Source organism: Sorex fumeus, unplaced genomic scaffold, assembly GCF_029834395.1.
Source record: "Sorex fumeus unplaced genomic scaffold, SorFum_2.1 ptg000025l, whole genome shotgun sequence".
Lineage (NCBI taxonomy): Eukaryota > Metazoa > Chordata > Mammalia > Eulipotyphla > Soricidae > Sorex > Sorex fumeus.
The window spans coordinates 2,591,068-2,607,678 of record NW_026606082.1 but is presented as its reverse complement, the minus strand read 5'-3'; the positions used below and the strand labels follow the sequence as shown (position 1 = coordinate 2,607,678).

The window sequence follows — 16,611 nt, the reverse complement described above, 5'->3', positions numbered from 1 at the left end:
TCGGCAAATAAACAAATGATCCTGGCTTGGTTTACTGGCTCTCTTTCCTCTGTGGTGCAGGAGAGAGAACCCTGGGGACACGTGTGTACGAAGCATGAACTCAACTGGGAAGGCTACTCGGACCGTTAATTGATTTCTTCTGTGCCTTGTTTCAGACACGTCCAAAGATCATGGCCAGATTATTCTAGAATATTAAGATAAAGCAGGTGAACTGTTAGCGAACCAAAGGCCAAAGTTCCTGCCCTAACACAGCAACACACTCCAGCAATAATAAACTGTGGTGGAAAGATTATCCTTGAAAGCCAAAAGTGCGAAATGTACGTCTCTGTTCCAGGGGACCTACCTCTGCGGAAGTTTCCCATAAACTGTCAGAATCTGACAGCACAGAAAGGACATCTCTCTTCTCTCTCCTCTGCCTGCCTGCCTGTCTGCCTGCCTGCCTGCCTGCCTGTCTGTCTGTCTGTCTGTCTCTCTCTGTCTCTCTCTCTCTCTCTGGACTCAGCAAGATCCCTATACTTCATAAATGACAACTCGAACAACAGAAAAGGAAATTCGTTTGCAAAGCCACGACTTACAGTATCTGTGGACGCAATTCGGAATTCACTTCCTACAATCAATAAGGCTAAAGACATGTTAAAGAGACATGTCAATTAACTTGGAATGGTCTTTCCCTTCGCAGGACCTGCATAGAGAATGCTGCCTCCGGTCCCAACCATTAGACCGTCCAGGTGACCTGAGGTGAAGTTCTCCCAACAGCAGAAGGGACGCATCCTTGACTCGGCTAAACACGCACGGATCACGTAGGGTGGTTGTGCCTGGGAGGTTACAAAGCTCACGTGGCACATGTAGCCTAAATGACTCGAACCTCCAAGGCAAGCCATGGGGTCCACAGTTACATGCTCTCTACGTGGAATGTTCTGGAAAGTCACTGATGGCCTCTGCCTTACCCAAGAGAGGGTCTAGCAACCATCTAGCAACCATCCAACTTAGTGGACCCCTCCTGCCTTTGCTAAATATTTCTTCTCTGACCTCTGCGATCTGTACTCTACAAGTCTTGCTCTGCCTGCTCTTCCTCCTCCTTTTCTTTTGGTAGTTCTTCGAATCCTCCGCTAGATTTAGAAATGCCTCGAGCATGGAGCCCGGAAACCCCCTTTTCTATAGTATGAGTTTCATAATAGTTTTCTTAAGCAAACCCACAGTTTCAGATACTGTTCTCGAAGCCCACACCTGCATCTCAGGGGCTCACTTCTCCCTCTGAGTTCCTGATTCAAAAGTGATACCTCCTAGATATTTTCGCATCCCATCCTCTCCATCATGGTCAAACATGTTCTTCCTTGGGTCTACTTTATTTATCACAAAAGTTAAGTACAAAATCACCTTTGACATTGCTCAACTCAAAAATATAAATAAATAAGATCATCACTACTGCATTTTTGCACTCATGCCCTGGCATCTAATTCAACACTTAATGGTCACTTCACATTCAACTATACCACAAATCCAGGATCTTCGCAGGTATGAACCAACTCTTTTCTTTTTGGCTTCTGGGCCACACCTGGCAGTGATCAGGGATTACTCCTGGTTCTGAGCTCAAGGATCACTCCTGGCAGGGCTCTGAGGGACCAGGGATGCCAGGGGTGCCAGGGATCGAACCCGGGTCAACCTTGTACAAGGCAAATGTCCTTCCTGCTGTGCTATGGCTCCAGCCCCAGAACTAACCAACCCTTAACAGAATAATCCTCCTGAGAAAACAACTGAAATAAAAAAGCAACACAATTGAAAGTCTACAGGCAGAAGGAACAGTTCACAGATGCTTGAATTTTGAAAGTGATAACTCACAATATCTTGAAGCACCCATCTCTGCCTACTTATTTATTTATTTGGCTTTTTGGGTCACACCCAGCAATGTGCAGGGATTACTCCTGGCTCTGCACTCAGGAATTACTCCTGGCGGTGCTCAGGGGACCATATGGGATGCTGGGAATCGAACCTGGGTTGGCTGTGTGCAAGGCAAACACCCTCCCCACTGTACTGTCTGCTCTAGTCCCTGGCTATTTATTCTTAGGAATTTCCTTTCAAATTCCTAAGAATAAACAGTCAGAGAAAGGCAGTTTCAAGATTTTGTGGGTTATCACTTTCAAAATATTCAATGAACCATAGCCCTGTCCTCCCGTTGTTCATCAATTTGCTCGAGCGGGCACCAGTAACGTCTCCATGGTGAGACTTGTTGTTACTGTGTTTGGCATATCGAATACGCCATGGGGAGCTTGCCAAGCTCTGCTGTGTGGGCGGGATACTCTCAGTAGCTTGCCAGGCTCTCTGAGGGGGCGGAGGACTCGAACTCGGGTCGGCCAGGTCAGCCGCATGTAAGGCAAACGCCCTACTGCTGTGCTATCACTCTAGCCCCAGTGAACCATATATTAACATATACCTAATGCAGGCTCAGAACAGACCAGCTAAGGGTGAGAGACCATGGAACCATATATTGACATATACCTAATGCAGGCTCTGATCAGACCAGCGAAGGGTGGGAGACCAGAACAAAATTCAACTGCCACCCCTTGTATGCGAAGACACAGCCTGGAGTTTGTTTAACAGCCAAACAAAAAACACACTCTGGAGAAGCAGAGTCAAAAGCCTACAATACATAGCCTGGAAGACAATACAGTGGGTAAGGCGCTTGCCACACGTGCAGCTGACCTGGGTTCAATCATCAGCTTCCCATGTGGTCCCCAAGTACCACCAGGAGTGATTCCTGAGGGGAGAGCCAGGAGAAGTCCCTGAATGTCATCCCAAATGGCCAAACAAACAAACAAAAACCAAAGAGTACACAATGCAACCAGCACAATGTATCAGGGATAATTTCATGCTGCACCACCCAAGAATAAGAATCTGTGGTCTGTAGGCAAGAGAAATGACCACTACAGCAGACTTACTCAGGATCACTCAGACACCGGAATTATCAGTCATGGAGTAATACAACCACCACAACACTACACCCCACACCGACAGAAAATACGCATGCAAGGAATGGAAAGACAGGAATATCAGTGTGCTTGTACTGGGGGTGGGGAGGGAGGGATAACTATGTATCTAGAATAAAATAATCATATATCTTCTATATATATGGAATAAAGAGAGTAAAAAGAGAGAGTAAAAAGTAAAAAGAGTAAAAAGATACTATCTCAGAAAGAGATTAAAAACAAATTCTAAGAAATAATGATCCCAATTTTACCAAATATGGTTTACCAGATATATTGTAGAAGATATGGGTTTTGTATAAGATCCAAATGTTGTATAAGATATAAATTTATGAATTCAACAAAACCTGCAAAGAATAACCAGGTCATCTAAAATCACTGGATGTGGAGCTGGAGCAATAGCACAGCGGGTAGGGCGTTTGCCTTGCACACGGGCGACCCGGGTTTGATTCCCAGCATCCCATATGGTCCCCCAAGCACTGCCAGGAGTAATTCCTGAGCGCATGAACGAGGAGTAACCCCTGTGCATCACTGGGTGTGACCCCCCAAAAAAAAGCAAAAAATAAAATAAAATAAAATCACTGGGTGCATTCAAACGCTTCTGTTGAGAGCTCCAGTTCAATGACATGGACCACAGGGGTCACTGGTGTGGACCCTGCCATAAACATCACATGCATAGACCAATCTCATCAAAGCAGCTGACAAGATGTGCCGGGGATGATGTAAAATCAACCACAGGCAAATTCAAAGAACACAGGCTCCAAAGAGAAAATCTCTTTGAGACTAGGGCTATCGGACAAATCAAGCACATTAATCCTAATTTCCAAAAGGTCAGATTCTCGAGTGGAGAAAAGGTGAATCCAGATGGTATGTGTTCTGAGGATGGTATGGCTCATCGACTTTCAGGACAGTCTGGAGAAAACAGGAGCACTTTTGGTGGTCCGTTTGAATCACCCACTGATCTTAAAACTGGCTGCAGCATTGCATTCCCAGGACAGACCAGTGGGGCTGATGTCATCTTGAGTCATCTGTTGTGACTTTGGTTTCTCTGGAGTGGGGAACATTGTTTTTAAGAAAAAGCATGCCTTGTGGGTTTCCTTAAATGTTAAATTCATCTGAGAGAAGGGCTCTTAGTTTATGGCAAACTGAAATCCTAATTTTTTGTCGTGCTCATTTAGGCAGCATGTATACTAAAATTGGCAAGATCAGTATACTGTAGAGGAAAGATTAGCTCGGCCCCTTGGCACAAGGATGACACAGAAACACATGAAATGTTCCACAGTTCTCAGCTCAGAATCTCAGATGTACATGGTAACCTCAGAGCAGAATTACTTTGGGGGAAAAAAATGATTGACAAGAGCCAAAGAGAAGCAGATGACTCCACAGAAGGCCAGTGTCCAAACAGACAGCGGGAAAATGAGGAAAAGCCAAATGGGCAACGTGAAACTCCAGAAACATCCAAAACCCTCATGGAAAGATGGCAATGAGTTCCTTGATGTCAATGATTTCTCTAAATGACAATGCATCTGAATGCCCCTATCCAAAGGCACAAAGAGGCTGCATGGATCGAGAAACAACATCCAACTTTCTGCCAATCACAAGAGACACACTTGAATTCTTGTGACAAATACTGGCGCTGAGTAAAAAGTTAATAAAACACTCATACAGGCAAGCGGTAGATTAGAAAGAGTAGGGATGGCCACACTTGGAGCAGAGCAAGAGCAAGAACTACAGAAGGGTAAAATAGAGAGGGGTGGGCATTATGTACTGAGTAAGAGATGAAGAGGGGACCATGAGGCCTTAATCTTATTCCTGGATCAGGTGAATGGGGCAGTAACTTCAGTCAAGTTCTTAAGGCTAACAGAGGAGATATATGGACAGCGAGAAAATAGCACTGAGAGACTTTTAACACCTCATTCTCATCAGCCTTATTAAAACACTGTGTCCCAAAACATTCAGCCTGTGGGAATCAACTTAAAGGCTATGGAAGATCTAGATGCTGAAAACTAACTCACTACAAAAAGACATAGAAGAGGATGCAGGAAAAGGGAAAATATCCCCTGTTCATGGATTGGAAGAGTGAACACTGGAAGAATATAAAGGGAAAAGATAAACATTCAGAACTGAGAATGTTAATACCTTCTCTCAACCAGTGATCACCACAACCTGCTTGATGTGAATGACATCTGGAGAATATTCAACTGATTTCTCCTCTTTTTAATTGCCAGGGGTCTTAGCAGAAAATGTTAAATTTGTAACTCAGTGTCCCCCAGCCCCGTCTACCTCCTCAACCTTTTTTTCCAATAGCAGAATGGAACCCAGGGCCTTACACATGTGAGGCCTGAGTTCTACCACCGAGCCACAGCCCAGGCCTGTTCAACCTATCCTGGTCTCGTATTCCTTCCCCCCCACACCATCCCTTTATTTCAGTTCTACAAACATGCCTAGTTCTCAAAGTTCTCAACTGGGATCCAGGATATTCCAAGGTGGGGGGGAGGCAGAAGTGGGAAAAAAAAACCAAAAACTCACATAGACAAAAGGTACAGCATGAGACAAGGCGGCCAACAACTAGGCACCACTAAGGCAGTGGGGGTGGGGGGAGTCACACGAAGGAAATAAGGTTGGAAGGGGACTGTGGTCAGAAAAAGGCCGAGAGACATAGTTCCATACCACAAAGTGTATGGGGATATGTTAGAACCAGAGCAGTCAGCTATCAGGGGAGACGGGCAGCTGGTCTGTCGTTTCCATTAGGGGAGGGACAAACTGAGTCGGAACTCCAAAGAGGTTCCCTCTCCCCTCACCCACCCACCCCCCCAAAAAAAAACACACACAGAAAGAGGTTCGGGGAGCAGTGTGCTAGGCTGGAAGAAAGGACACTGATCAATAACAAAAGAGAAGAAAGGGCTCAGTGGATTAAGGGACTGGTGACCATGCCAAAGTGCCAGGTCAGAAGGTAGGAAAGATGAGAAGCCTCAATTAGGCAAGAACTAATGTCCAGGCCTGTCCAAGGCAAGCCAAGCGATCAGCAAACTTCGGTGCAGCAGAAAGAGGAGATCATGAAGCGCTTCAAGACACAGCGATGTGAAAAGGCACCGGGCAAGATATAAATTTCAAAGGTCTGGCGACACGGGCTTCCAGCAGCAGGGTCATCAAACAACGAAAGAAGAATCCGCTGAGATTATGAAAATGAGGCAGCTGAGAATAATGACTGGTAATTTTCAAGTCTGGAGGCGGTTCTGATTTCCAGGGCTATATATTTCAGCCCACGACGGATACCATCTCTTCGATAAAAGCATAAAGAAGCACGTTTCTGGGGAGAGGGTTATCCTGCCAGGGGACAAGCTGATCAACCAGTTGCACAGTGCTCCAAGCCAGGGGAGGAGTTAGAAGGGCTGGGCAGCGAACCAGCAAAGGAGAAACTCCGGTGTTTAAACTTCAAGTGGAAACGCACCAGTAGTAGACAGCACCTCACTGCCAAGAAGCGCTTCAGAGAACGGCCCCCGGTACGTGGCCCATCTGGTTCGACCTAGCGAAAGTTCTCTGCTACCGATTCCTCGACAAGTAACTAAGCATGTGCCGGAACGAGAGAGGTGATGCTTCGGAGACAAGGGAGAAAATCTTTCTTGACAAACTGTAAAATTCGTGCAGACGAAATGCCAGGTTCGGATTCAGAATGAAAGGACAGAGTTACTTCATACTGAGTAGAGGAATCCTTTTAACTTACTTTTGTTTTTTGACATGATGCTAAATGTGCATCATCTAACCATTCTCACAGTTGTGAGATGATAGGTCATTGTTGTGTTGATTTGTATGTCCTTGCTAATTGTCTTTTGGCCATTTTATATTTTCCTTGAGGACCATAGTTTGATGGGAGTTGGGTTTTGTTGTTGTTATTGAGCTTTATGTATCTTGGAAACTAGCCCTTTACCTAATGTATGATGTTTGAACATTTTCTCCCATAAATTATGGTATTCCATCTCTTTTTTGGAACAGTTGTTTTTATTTTATTTTTTAATTTTTATTAGTGAAACACCATGAGGTACAGTTGTAGACTTACAAATTTTTGTGCTTGGGTTTCAGTTATAGAATGATCCAGTTGGTATTCTTATCTTGAACTCATCCCCCACCCCACCCCCACCAGACAGGAGCTTTTAAGTTAGATACAGTCTTATTTCTTTCTTTTTCTTTCTTTTTTTCTTGGATCATACCTAGCAATGCTCAGGGGTTACTCCTGGCTCTGCACTCAGGAATCACTCCTGGCGATGCTAGGGGGGACCATATGGAACGCTGGGGATGGAACCCAGGTCAGCCTCATAAAAGGCAAATGCCCTACCCACTATTCTATCAATCCAGACCCTCATTTGTTTATTTCTGCTTTTGTTTTATCAGTGGAGAGGTTCTGTTAAAGACTTCTCTGAGGTCAACAGCACGAAGAGTACTACTATGCTTTGCTTGATGGATTTAATAAGTGGATCCGGGTATAATATCAAAGTCTTTAACTCATTTTTTAAAATAATTATTTTAAAATAAAATAACTTGCATTTTCATTTTTGTTTTTGTACTGAATCATAGTGACATACACAGTTGCAGAATTGTTCATGATTGTGGTTCAATCCTATCATGTTCCAACACCCACCCCTTCACCAGTGTACATTTCCCACCACCCATGTCCCCAGTTTCTCTCCCATCACCCCAAACCACCCCCTACTCCTTCTGGCATCAGCAGGCACTTTTTTTTATGCTTTATTTTTTTTTCCAAGCAGGCACTTTTCTTCTCCCTCTTCCTCTCCTTCTCTTCCTCACCGCTCTGCCCGCTCTCATTTCTTTTGGGCATTATGATTTAAAATACAGATGCTGAAAGGCTATCATGTAGATCCCTTTACCTATTTTAAGCCTTTTTAAAAAAATTTTATTAGTGAGACACCATGAGGTACAGTTGTATACTTACAAATTTAAGTGCTTGGGTTTCAATTATACAATGATCAGATACCCATTCCTCCACCAGTGCCCATTTCCTACCACCACGGGTCCCAGTATCCATCCCACCTCCCATCCCCCTCATCCCACCCTGCCTCTGTGGCAGGGCATTCCCCTTTGTTCTCTCTCTCCTTTTGGGTGTTGTGGTTTGCAAAAGAGGCATTGAGTGGCAATCCTGTTTGGTCTATAGTCTACTTTCAGCATGCTTCTCCCATCCTGGGAGAATCCTCCCAACACCCTTTATTTGGTGCTCCCTTCTCTATCTGAGCTGCCTTTTCCCCTAGCATGTGTGGCTGGCCTCCAAGCCATGGAGCAAAATTCCTGGAACTAATCTCGGCCATTCTTGTGTGTTAGTATCCAGATGAACGCAATCTTTCTATGTCTATCCCTTTTAAGCCTTTTTGAAATTAACCTTTGCGTATGGCATGAGGACAAGGTCTAGTCTCACTTTTTCACATGAGGCTAACTATTTTTCCCAGCCCTGTTTGCTAAAGCGGTCTCTCTACTCCACCTAGCCCCTTTGTTGTAGATTAACTGTCCATACAGCATGGTTCACCTTGAAGTTTTCAATCCTATTTCACTCTCTTTATTCTAATACCATAAAGTTTTAATCATGGCAGTTTTACAGTATAAAGTCAGGGAATGCAACAGTGTCCATCTTTTTTTCTCAGGATTGCTCTGTTGATTCTGTGAGTGTTACAGCTCCACACAATTTTTAGAAGTATTTGTTCTGTGTCCTTGAAGAATACCATGGGAATTCTGATGTGGAAAGTGTTAAATTGGCAAATTGCTTAAGGAAGGGTGATCATTTTAATGACCTTGATTCTTCAAGTTCACAAAGGATGTATTTCCATTTTTTTGTTGTTTTCTTTAATTACTTTCAATAGTGACTTATAGTTTTCACTATCTCATCTCCTTTGGAAAGGAAATTCTTAGAAACTTCAGCTCTTCAGGAACGATCTTAAGTGACGTTTTCTTCTTTCTTGCTTTTCTATGCTGTTTACATATAAAAACGTAACATATTCCTGTGCACCGAGTAAGTAACCTTACTAAACAGATTTATTGGTAGAGTCTTTAGGGTTTTCTATGTACAATATCCTATCATCTGCAAACTCATGGCAATCTGACTTTTTTGCCACTTTGAATCCCTTTATCTCTCTTGCCTGATTGCTGTCACTAATGCTGTATTCAGTAATAGCCATGAAAGTAGACATCCCTGTTCTGTGTCTGGTCTGAGGGGAAAGGCTTTTAGTCTCACCATATTAAGTATAATGTTGGCTGCAGATTTCTTTTATATGGTCTTTACTGAGGTGAGTTCTGCAATCTGTGTTATGTCAAATGGTTTCATCATAAATAGATGCCAAATCTTGTCAAACACTTTCTCATTATCTATAGAAATGACCAATGCTTTTCATACTCCGTTTTATGAATGTGTTGCATCACGTTCATTTATTTACATATACTGAACCATCTTTGCATCCCTGGAGTAAATACCACTAGATGGTGTATATGACCTATTTAATGTATTGTTGTATTCAATTCACTGGGATTTCAGTGAGGATCTTTGCATCTGTGTTCAACAGACATTCTTCTGTCTAAAGTACACCAATTATAGCAATCTATACCAGGGGGTGATATAGCCAGTACAACAAACTTCTCTTACTAGTAAAATTGAGTCCATTTACATGAAAAGTAATTACCTTTTGACTGAATTTAAAGTTACTACCTTATACTCTTTAATGCCCTTTTTACCTTTTTTAAAAAAATAATGCAATGCTATTTTATTGCACTACCCCTCTTTTAACTGTTTGATATACACATTTTATTCTTTTAAAAGTTACCTTTAAATTTACAATATGCTTCCTTGTCTGGCTATACAACAGATCATTACTTTCACTAAACTACCCCCACAATAACCCTAGAATATTAAACGGCTTTAAACAGAAACCATCCCCTGCCCTTGCCCAACCTGCACCTGAGGCTACTACCATCCCTCGGGGTGCTTCCAGGAGCCCCTGGAGAGGGCAGTACTGTCCACTTTGAAAAATACTGACCTAGAACACCCTCTTGGTTTCTCAAAAGAATTTCAAATTATGCTGAAATTCTCTATTCATCTATTTCTCTTCCCCTCCACTGTGTGGTTATTTCATTAATAGTTAAGGTGCTTATCCACTACCTCCAACATCTGGTTCCTTTGAGGATCTGTTGCGTTCACCTTGTGTATCGGTCCCAGATCTTGCCTCCTGGGATGTCGAGATAGATTTTACTGTACGATGAAATATTTTGTATTTCTTACCCGCATTAAAAAGACCCAGGATCTAGGCTGCATCTAGATTTCATTTTTTGCTGGGCTCAATCTCTCTCTTGTAGCCCCTCTTCTTTTTTTTTTTAAATTGTTTATTTTGGTTTTGTTTTGGGGCCATACCCTTTGGTACTTGGGGGTTACTCCTGACTCTGCCTCAAAGCCGACCTATATTTTAGGAACACGCCATATGGCTATGGGAAACTTGAAGGAGTCTTTACAAGTCTTTCTTGACCTATTTGATCAGCTCTCCTCCAACAACGTCTTGTTGAGAAAACCAGATGAACAGATGAGACCCAATTCTTCCACCAAGTCCCACTTTGCTACCGTGATCTGCGTACACAGAAATGAAAAAAGTCGGGAATGCTTATATGCTTCTAAGCGATTGCCTCTTCTCTCTGGAATTTTCATCTCACTACATTGCTCATGACTTTGAGTACTTGGAAGCCTTTAAAATGTGACGGATATAAAAGTCATCAGCATCGCTAAGAACCTCCAAACTGTGCCAATGCTACTTAGCATTTCCAATGAATTTCTAAATATTCATGTAATATCCACTCTTTCCCAGAGTACAGTTTAAATATGCCTTTGAAGTAAAAGCACCAGGAAAATAGTCACTTCTTACCTCTTCATAAAACTTCACCTGAGGTACAGCTTCATTAATTTCATTCAAACAAAAATCTTTAAATAGCAAGAAACCTAAAGGGAAAGAATAAAACATTTCAGGGTGGCAGTAAACAGAAATTTCTCCCCACAGGAAGGTTTCAAATCAATGTACTTGTACCTCAACTTCTTCCTCCCCTACTGTAGAAGGAGCAGGGAGGGGAAGAGAAGGAGAGAGATTTTCAAGGTTCTAGTTAGACCCTCGCGGGGAAGACTCAATAAAGCCAACGTGTCATGTTCCTGGTGTCTCGTTGGGGAATTCTCTATTCACAACCCTCCCTCCCTCTTTAAAAAAAATTCACAATACTTAAATCTTGATTAGAGAGAGAGAGAGAAAAACTTTCACAACTTTTCTAGTCTTTTCTTTCACCCACTAACACAATGTCCCTCAAAATGCCCAGCAAATACCTCAAGTGAGAGCAAATTACCCACTCCCAGTCTCTGAAATTACTCCTGGCCTGGTTCTGCACTCAGGAATTACTCCTGGTGGTGCTCGAGGGACCATACAGGATGCCGGGGATCAAACCCGGGTGGGCCACATGCAAGGCAAGCGCCCTCCCCGCTGCACTGTTGCTCCAGCCCCACCTCTGTTCTTAAGGCCTGACTTACGGCATCTGCTCCTCATGTCTCCCTGACAACCCTTGAAACAATCTGTCTCTTGGGCCTGCTGTATCTACCACTTCCACACCACAGTGCGTGGCCCACGGTAGGAGGCAAATAAATATCTGTGGAACAGATGGACATTTATAGGTCCCTACTTGGCCCACCCCACAATTCTACTGGCCTGTCCATCAATCCAGAGTCTAGAGGAAGGCTTTCCACAGAGCCGGGCCTATCTGAGAGAGAAGATGCAATGCCAAGATGATGGCCCTCTTGGAAGCTTGCCACAAGTGGGGGGGGGCACTTATGATAGAGAAAGGACCACTATGATAATGGTAATTGGAAATGATCGTTCTGGATGAGAACTGAGTGCTGAAAAGAGGTAAAGGAACATACAAAATGATCTTTCAGCACCTGTATTGCAAACTGTGATGCCCAATGGGGGGTGGGGGGGAGAGAGAGAGAGAGAGAGAGAGAGAGAGAGAGAGGAAGGAAAACTGGCTGTCATAGAGGCAGGCTGTGGAGGGTGTCAGGAGGGAAACTGGGAGCATTGGTGGTGGGAACTGTGCACTGGTGAAGGGAAGGCTGATGGAACATTGTATGACTGAAATCCAGTTACGAACAACTTTTTAGAGTTTATTGAACTGTGATTCAATACACAGAAAGAGAAAAAAAACAGGAAAAGCTGAATGCCAGGCTGAGGGAAGAGATTCTGGGACATCACACACAGACACAAAACCTGAGAACTAGAAGAAGAAGCAAGTTGCAGAAAGGGAGCTTCTGAAGAAAGAGCCCCACAGAGTGGGTCGACCTGAGAGGGGACAGGTTCCTGAGGATTCCCTGGTGCTAGGCCAAGCCCACTGCCAGGAGGCGAGGACCCCGCCACCACCATCCCGAGATCCAGCAGAGCTTTTTCCTTCTGTATTGGGACCACTTGGTTCAACAGGTCAGGCTGGGCTAAACCAGGCCGGGTGCGGACCAGAAGCAGGAGTACAAGGGGGCGTCTCACTCACAGATACAGAAACACATGAACATAAATAAAGCGGTAGACAAAGACAAAGGGGTAGGAACGAAGAAGCCGGCTCTCTGCCAGTTTGTGTATTAGTCATTTCACTTGAGATCACCATACAGGTTATCTCTTCATGCCCGCTTGTTTTGAACTCATGCCAGCTTTCATTTGGCACCCTGCTGGCTCCTGAGTCATTCGGAAACTGGGCAGCTGAATTTCCAAACTTTGGGGCTCCCCCGCTGCACCCCACACACTTCTCTGATAAGGTTTTGGTTTAATCCTGCTGTGTGCAGAGGGCAGATCCAGGATGATTTCACTGCTTTCCCTGAAACTTGGTTTGGGCCCCAAATGTGGGTCAGGGTGCAGTGTTTCCTTAAAAAAAAAAAAGATTAGTACCAGGAGGTTTGCTCCATGGCTTGGAGGCCAGCCATATATGCTAGGGGAAAAGGCAGCTCAGATAGAGAAGGGAGCACCAGATAAAGGTGTTGGGAGGATCCTCCCAGGATGGGAGAAGCATGCTGAAAGTAGACTATAGACCAAACAGGATTGCCACTCAATGCCTCTCTTGCAAACCACAGGACCTAAAAGGAGAGAGAGAGAACAAAAGGGAATGCCCTGCCACAGAGGCAGGGTGGGATGGGGGGGTTGGGGGGGAGGGATACTGGGACCCGTGGTGGTGGGAAACGGGCACTGGTGGAGGGATGGGCATTTGATCATTGTATAATTGAAACCCAAGCACAAAAATTTGTAAGTCTGCAACTGTACCTCATGATGTCTCACTAATAAAAATTAAAAAAAAAATTAAGGCCTGGATATAGATCAATGGTATTGAGGACTGTTAAAATTTCCCTTGGCAATTGTGAAAATTTTGATTTTTTAAAAAATTATTATTATTAGTTTCGTTTTGTCAGGTTTTGCTTTGTGCACTTTTTCCTAATATTTTTTGGAAGATAAAGCTAAGCCAAGATTTGAACTGACATATTTTGAACACGGGAGAGATTTGCTTTTGAGATGTCAAGGATGACAAAATAATATGTCTCACGTGGGCTGTTGGTTTTGGACTGCAGTTGAAATAAAATTGAAAACATTCATCAAGGCCAGTCCTGTCGCTACTTTCTTCTCCAGGGTAGGCCGGGAGCACTCTCTCCTCCGAGCCCCGGGGCCAAGTGTCTGAGTTTCCTTTCTCAGTCACTGACAGGGCATCAGTCACTGCTTGGGGCTTTCTAAATGTAACTGTCCTCACTTCCTCATATACACTGTCCCTGGGTCCTGTGGTCCTTCAGAGCTCAGCTCGAATGACCCTCTCCATTGATCTTTTCAGAGTCTTGCTCATTTGGGCTGTTGTTGTTTTGGTCTGGGGGCCCCACACGGCAGGGCTTTGCACTTGGGAATTACTCCTGGCGGGGCTTGGGGGGCATAGAATGGGATGCCAGGGATTGAACCCAGGTCAGCTGCGGGCAAGGCAAATGCCCTACCTGCTGTACTATAGCTCTGGCGTCTTGTTTATCTGTATTGTCTCTCTTACCTATATCATGGGCTGGAGCGATAGCACAGTGAGGAGGACGTTTGCCTTGCACTTGGCCAGCGTTCGATGCCTCTGCCCCTCTCAGAGAGACTGGAAAGCTACCGAGAGTATCTCGCCCGCACGGCAAAGCCTGGCAAGCTACCTGTGATGTATTCGATAGGCCAAACACAGTAACAACAAGTGTCATGATGGAGGCGTTACTGGGCCTGCTCGAGCGAATTGATGAACAACGGGAGGACAGTGCTACAGTGCTACCTACATCATATCACTTTCCCTTCACAAATGTACCCCATATGTCCAAACGTCGGTAACAGGTAGACTGCACTCCCAATCTTCATCGGCAGAGTTGATTTACTTCTCCATTTTCTACCTCTTCCCCTACAAGGCAAGCTGAATGTGGAGAGGCCGCAAATATCTAATTTTATACTCTCTTTGAGCCACAAAAACTCCATAGAAGGAAGTTCGGAGAAAGAAAAGAGGGAGGAGGAGGAGGGAAGGATGGTTGAAAAAGAAAGAAACAAAAAAAGGAGGATAAGGAGTGAAGGAGTTGAACGAGTGCAACTTAAAGTGATTTTACTTACTTTAAAGAAACTTCCATTATATAAAATAATCTAATATGAATCTGACACCCAAGGACAGTAGACACCAGGGCCAGGAATATTGCCCAATGGCTGGAAGCCTGCCTCATGAGCTGGGGGAGATGGCAGCTGGGATAGAGAAGGGATCACTAAGACAATGATGGTTGGAGAAATGGTTCGGGATGGGAGATGTGTGCTGAAAGTAGATAAGGACCAAATGAAAGTAGATAAAGGACCTCTCAGTATCTGTACTGCAAACCATAGTGCCCCAAAGCAGAGAGAGAGTGTGGGGGAAATTGTCTGCCACGGAGGCAAGGGGAGGGCTGGAAAGGGGGGGAGGGGCATACTGGGGACATTGGTGGTGGGGAATGTGCACTGGTGGAGGGGTGGGTGTTTGATCATGGCACGATTGAAACTCGAACATGAAAGCTTTGTAACAGTATCTCACGGTGATTCAATGAAAGAAAGAAAGAAAGAAAGAAAGAAAGAAAGAAAGAAAGAAAGAAGGAAGGAAGGAAGGAAGGAAGGAAGAAAGAAAGAAAGAAAGAAAGAAAGAAAGAAAGAAAGAAACTTTTATTGTCAATGTATAGGGTCAGCAAAAGAAAAAAATCATCTCAATCCATTGCAGTGGGAAAAAAAACCAGGATGCTTCTCACATCTGTACAAAAATTCTAGCTTTGCTTTTTTGTAACTGTTAATATGGAGCAGTAAGGAGAAATAGATTCTGCCTTTTGGATAAATCCTAGATCATTGTGTTCCAGGCTAAAAGCAATTTACCTTCATCAGGCTTAAATTACATAAAAAAAAAAAGAAAGAAAAACACAAATGAAGCATTACTCAGATTAGAACAAAAGCAAAAGGGCAAAAAAGGAAATAATGTGACTTAACAGGTTCACTTCATCAGTGCTATTTCTCCAGATTTTAAAGAATAAAAAATTGTGACCCAACACCTGCTTACTAGATAATTGTGGAATGTGTTTACCCTTGTTTCTATATTTGAACCACAGCAAACTGCCTGAATACTGATTAACTTTCGCATAACATCCAGAAAAAGCAAACTATCCCAATTTGCTACCTCTCTCATGCAAAACCCAGAAGAAAGGATTGTATTGCTCTTCAAAATAACAATAAATAAATCATCAATGCACATTTCTGTATAATATAAATGTAACTCAATTTGCTTATCCAGGTTTCAGGACCACACCAAGTGGTGTTCAGGAGCGAGGTACTCTCAGAATACTTCTCCGCGCAGCGTTCAGGAGACCGTGCAGTGCTGGGTGGCAAACCCAGACCTCTGGAATGAAAAGCTTTTATGTCGCAGCTCTTGAATTGTCTCTCAATATTGTCTTATAAAAGATAATATCAATTATGAACTTTCAAAAGTATTAAATATGGGTAGTTTGGGGAGCCAGAGGGCACTTGCCTTGCACACAGCCAACCTGGCATTGCATAAGGTACTCCGAGCTTACCAAGAGTGATCCCTGACTGCAGAACCAGGGTAAGCAGTAAGCACCCCTGAGCGTGGCCCCCAAACCAAAAACTAAGTAAAAATAATGAATAAGTATGGGTAGTTTCATGAGAAACTTTCTGGTTCCTCAATTTTTTTTGAAAGGGGAGAGAGGAATATGAGAAATATCTTAGAAGAAGGTAACGAAGTACTTCTCAGAAGTACTTACAAGAAGTGATCTTTCAGGTTTTGCCAAGAAGAGTTAAACTTTAGGGAGAAGGATGGATGGACTGCGGAACTGGGCCAAATCCCTATCCATTTTAGCTAATTTGACAAAGCCTTTCTAGGGTGTCACTGTGCTTGGCAAAGAGGAGGCAATGACGAGCTTAGGAGTTGGTGTAAGAGACAAAACAAGAAGTAAACAAAAAATTGTGATTGATGATAAATGGTATAAAGGCATTAATATGATGTTGAGGTGGATGACAAAAAAAGAAAGATAGATTTCAGACAGAAGTGACACATGGGCACA

At 43.7% G+C, this 16,611-nt stretch overlaps 1 protein-coding gene across 3 annotated transcripts in view; it reads right to left on the bottom strand.

Moving 5' to 3' along the window:
- GRK3 (G protein-coupled receptor kinase 3) overlaps nucleotides 1-16,611 on the bottom strand; it is a 159,003-nt gene that overhangs the window by 68,616 nt on the left and 73,776 nt on the right. For 2 of the 3 annotated variants that reach the window (XM_056114452.1, XM_056114453.1), the window contains exon 3: nucleotides 10,886-10,959. The exons of the other annotated variant lie outside the window; for it this stretch is intronic. In XM_056114452.1, the coding sequence (XP_055970427.1) occupies nucleotides 10,886-10,959 (74 nt within the window). The remainder of the gene's footprint in view (nucleotides 1-10,885; nucleotides 10,960-16,611) is intronic. 3 annotated transcript variants of the gene reach the window in all.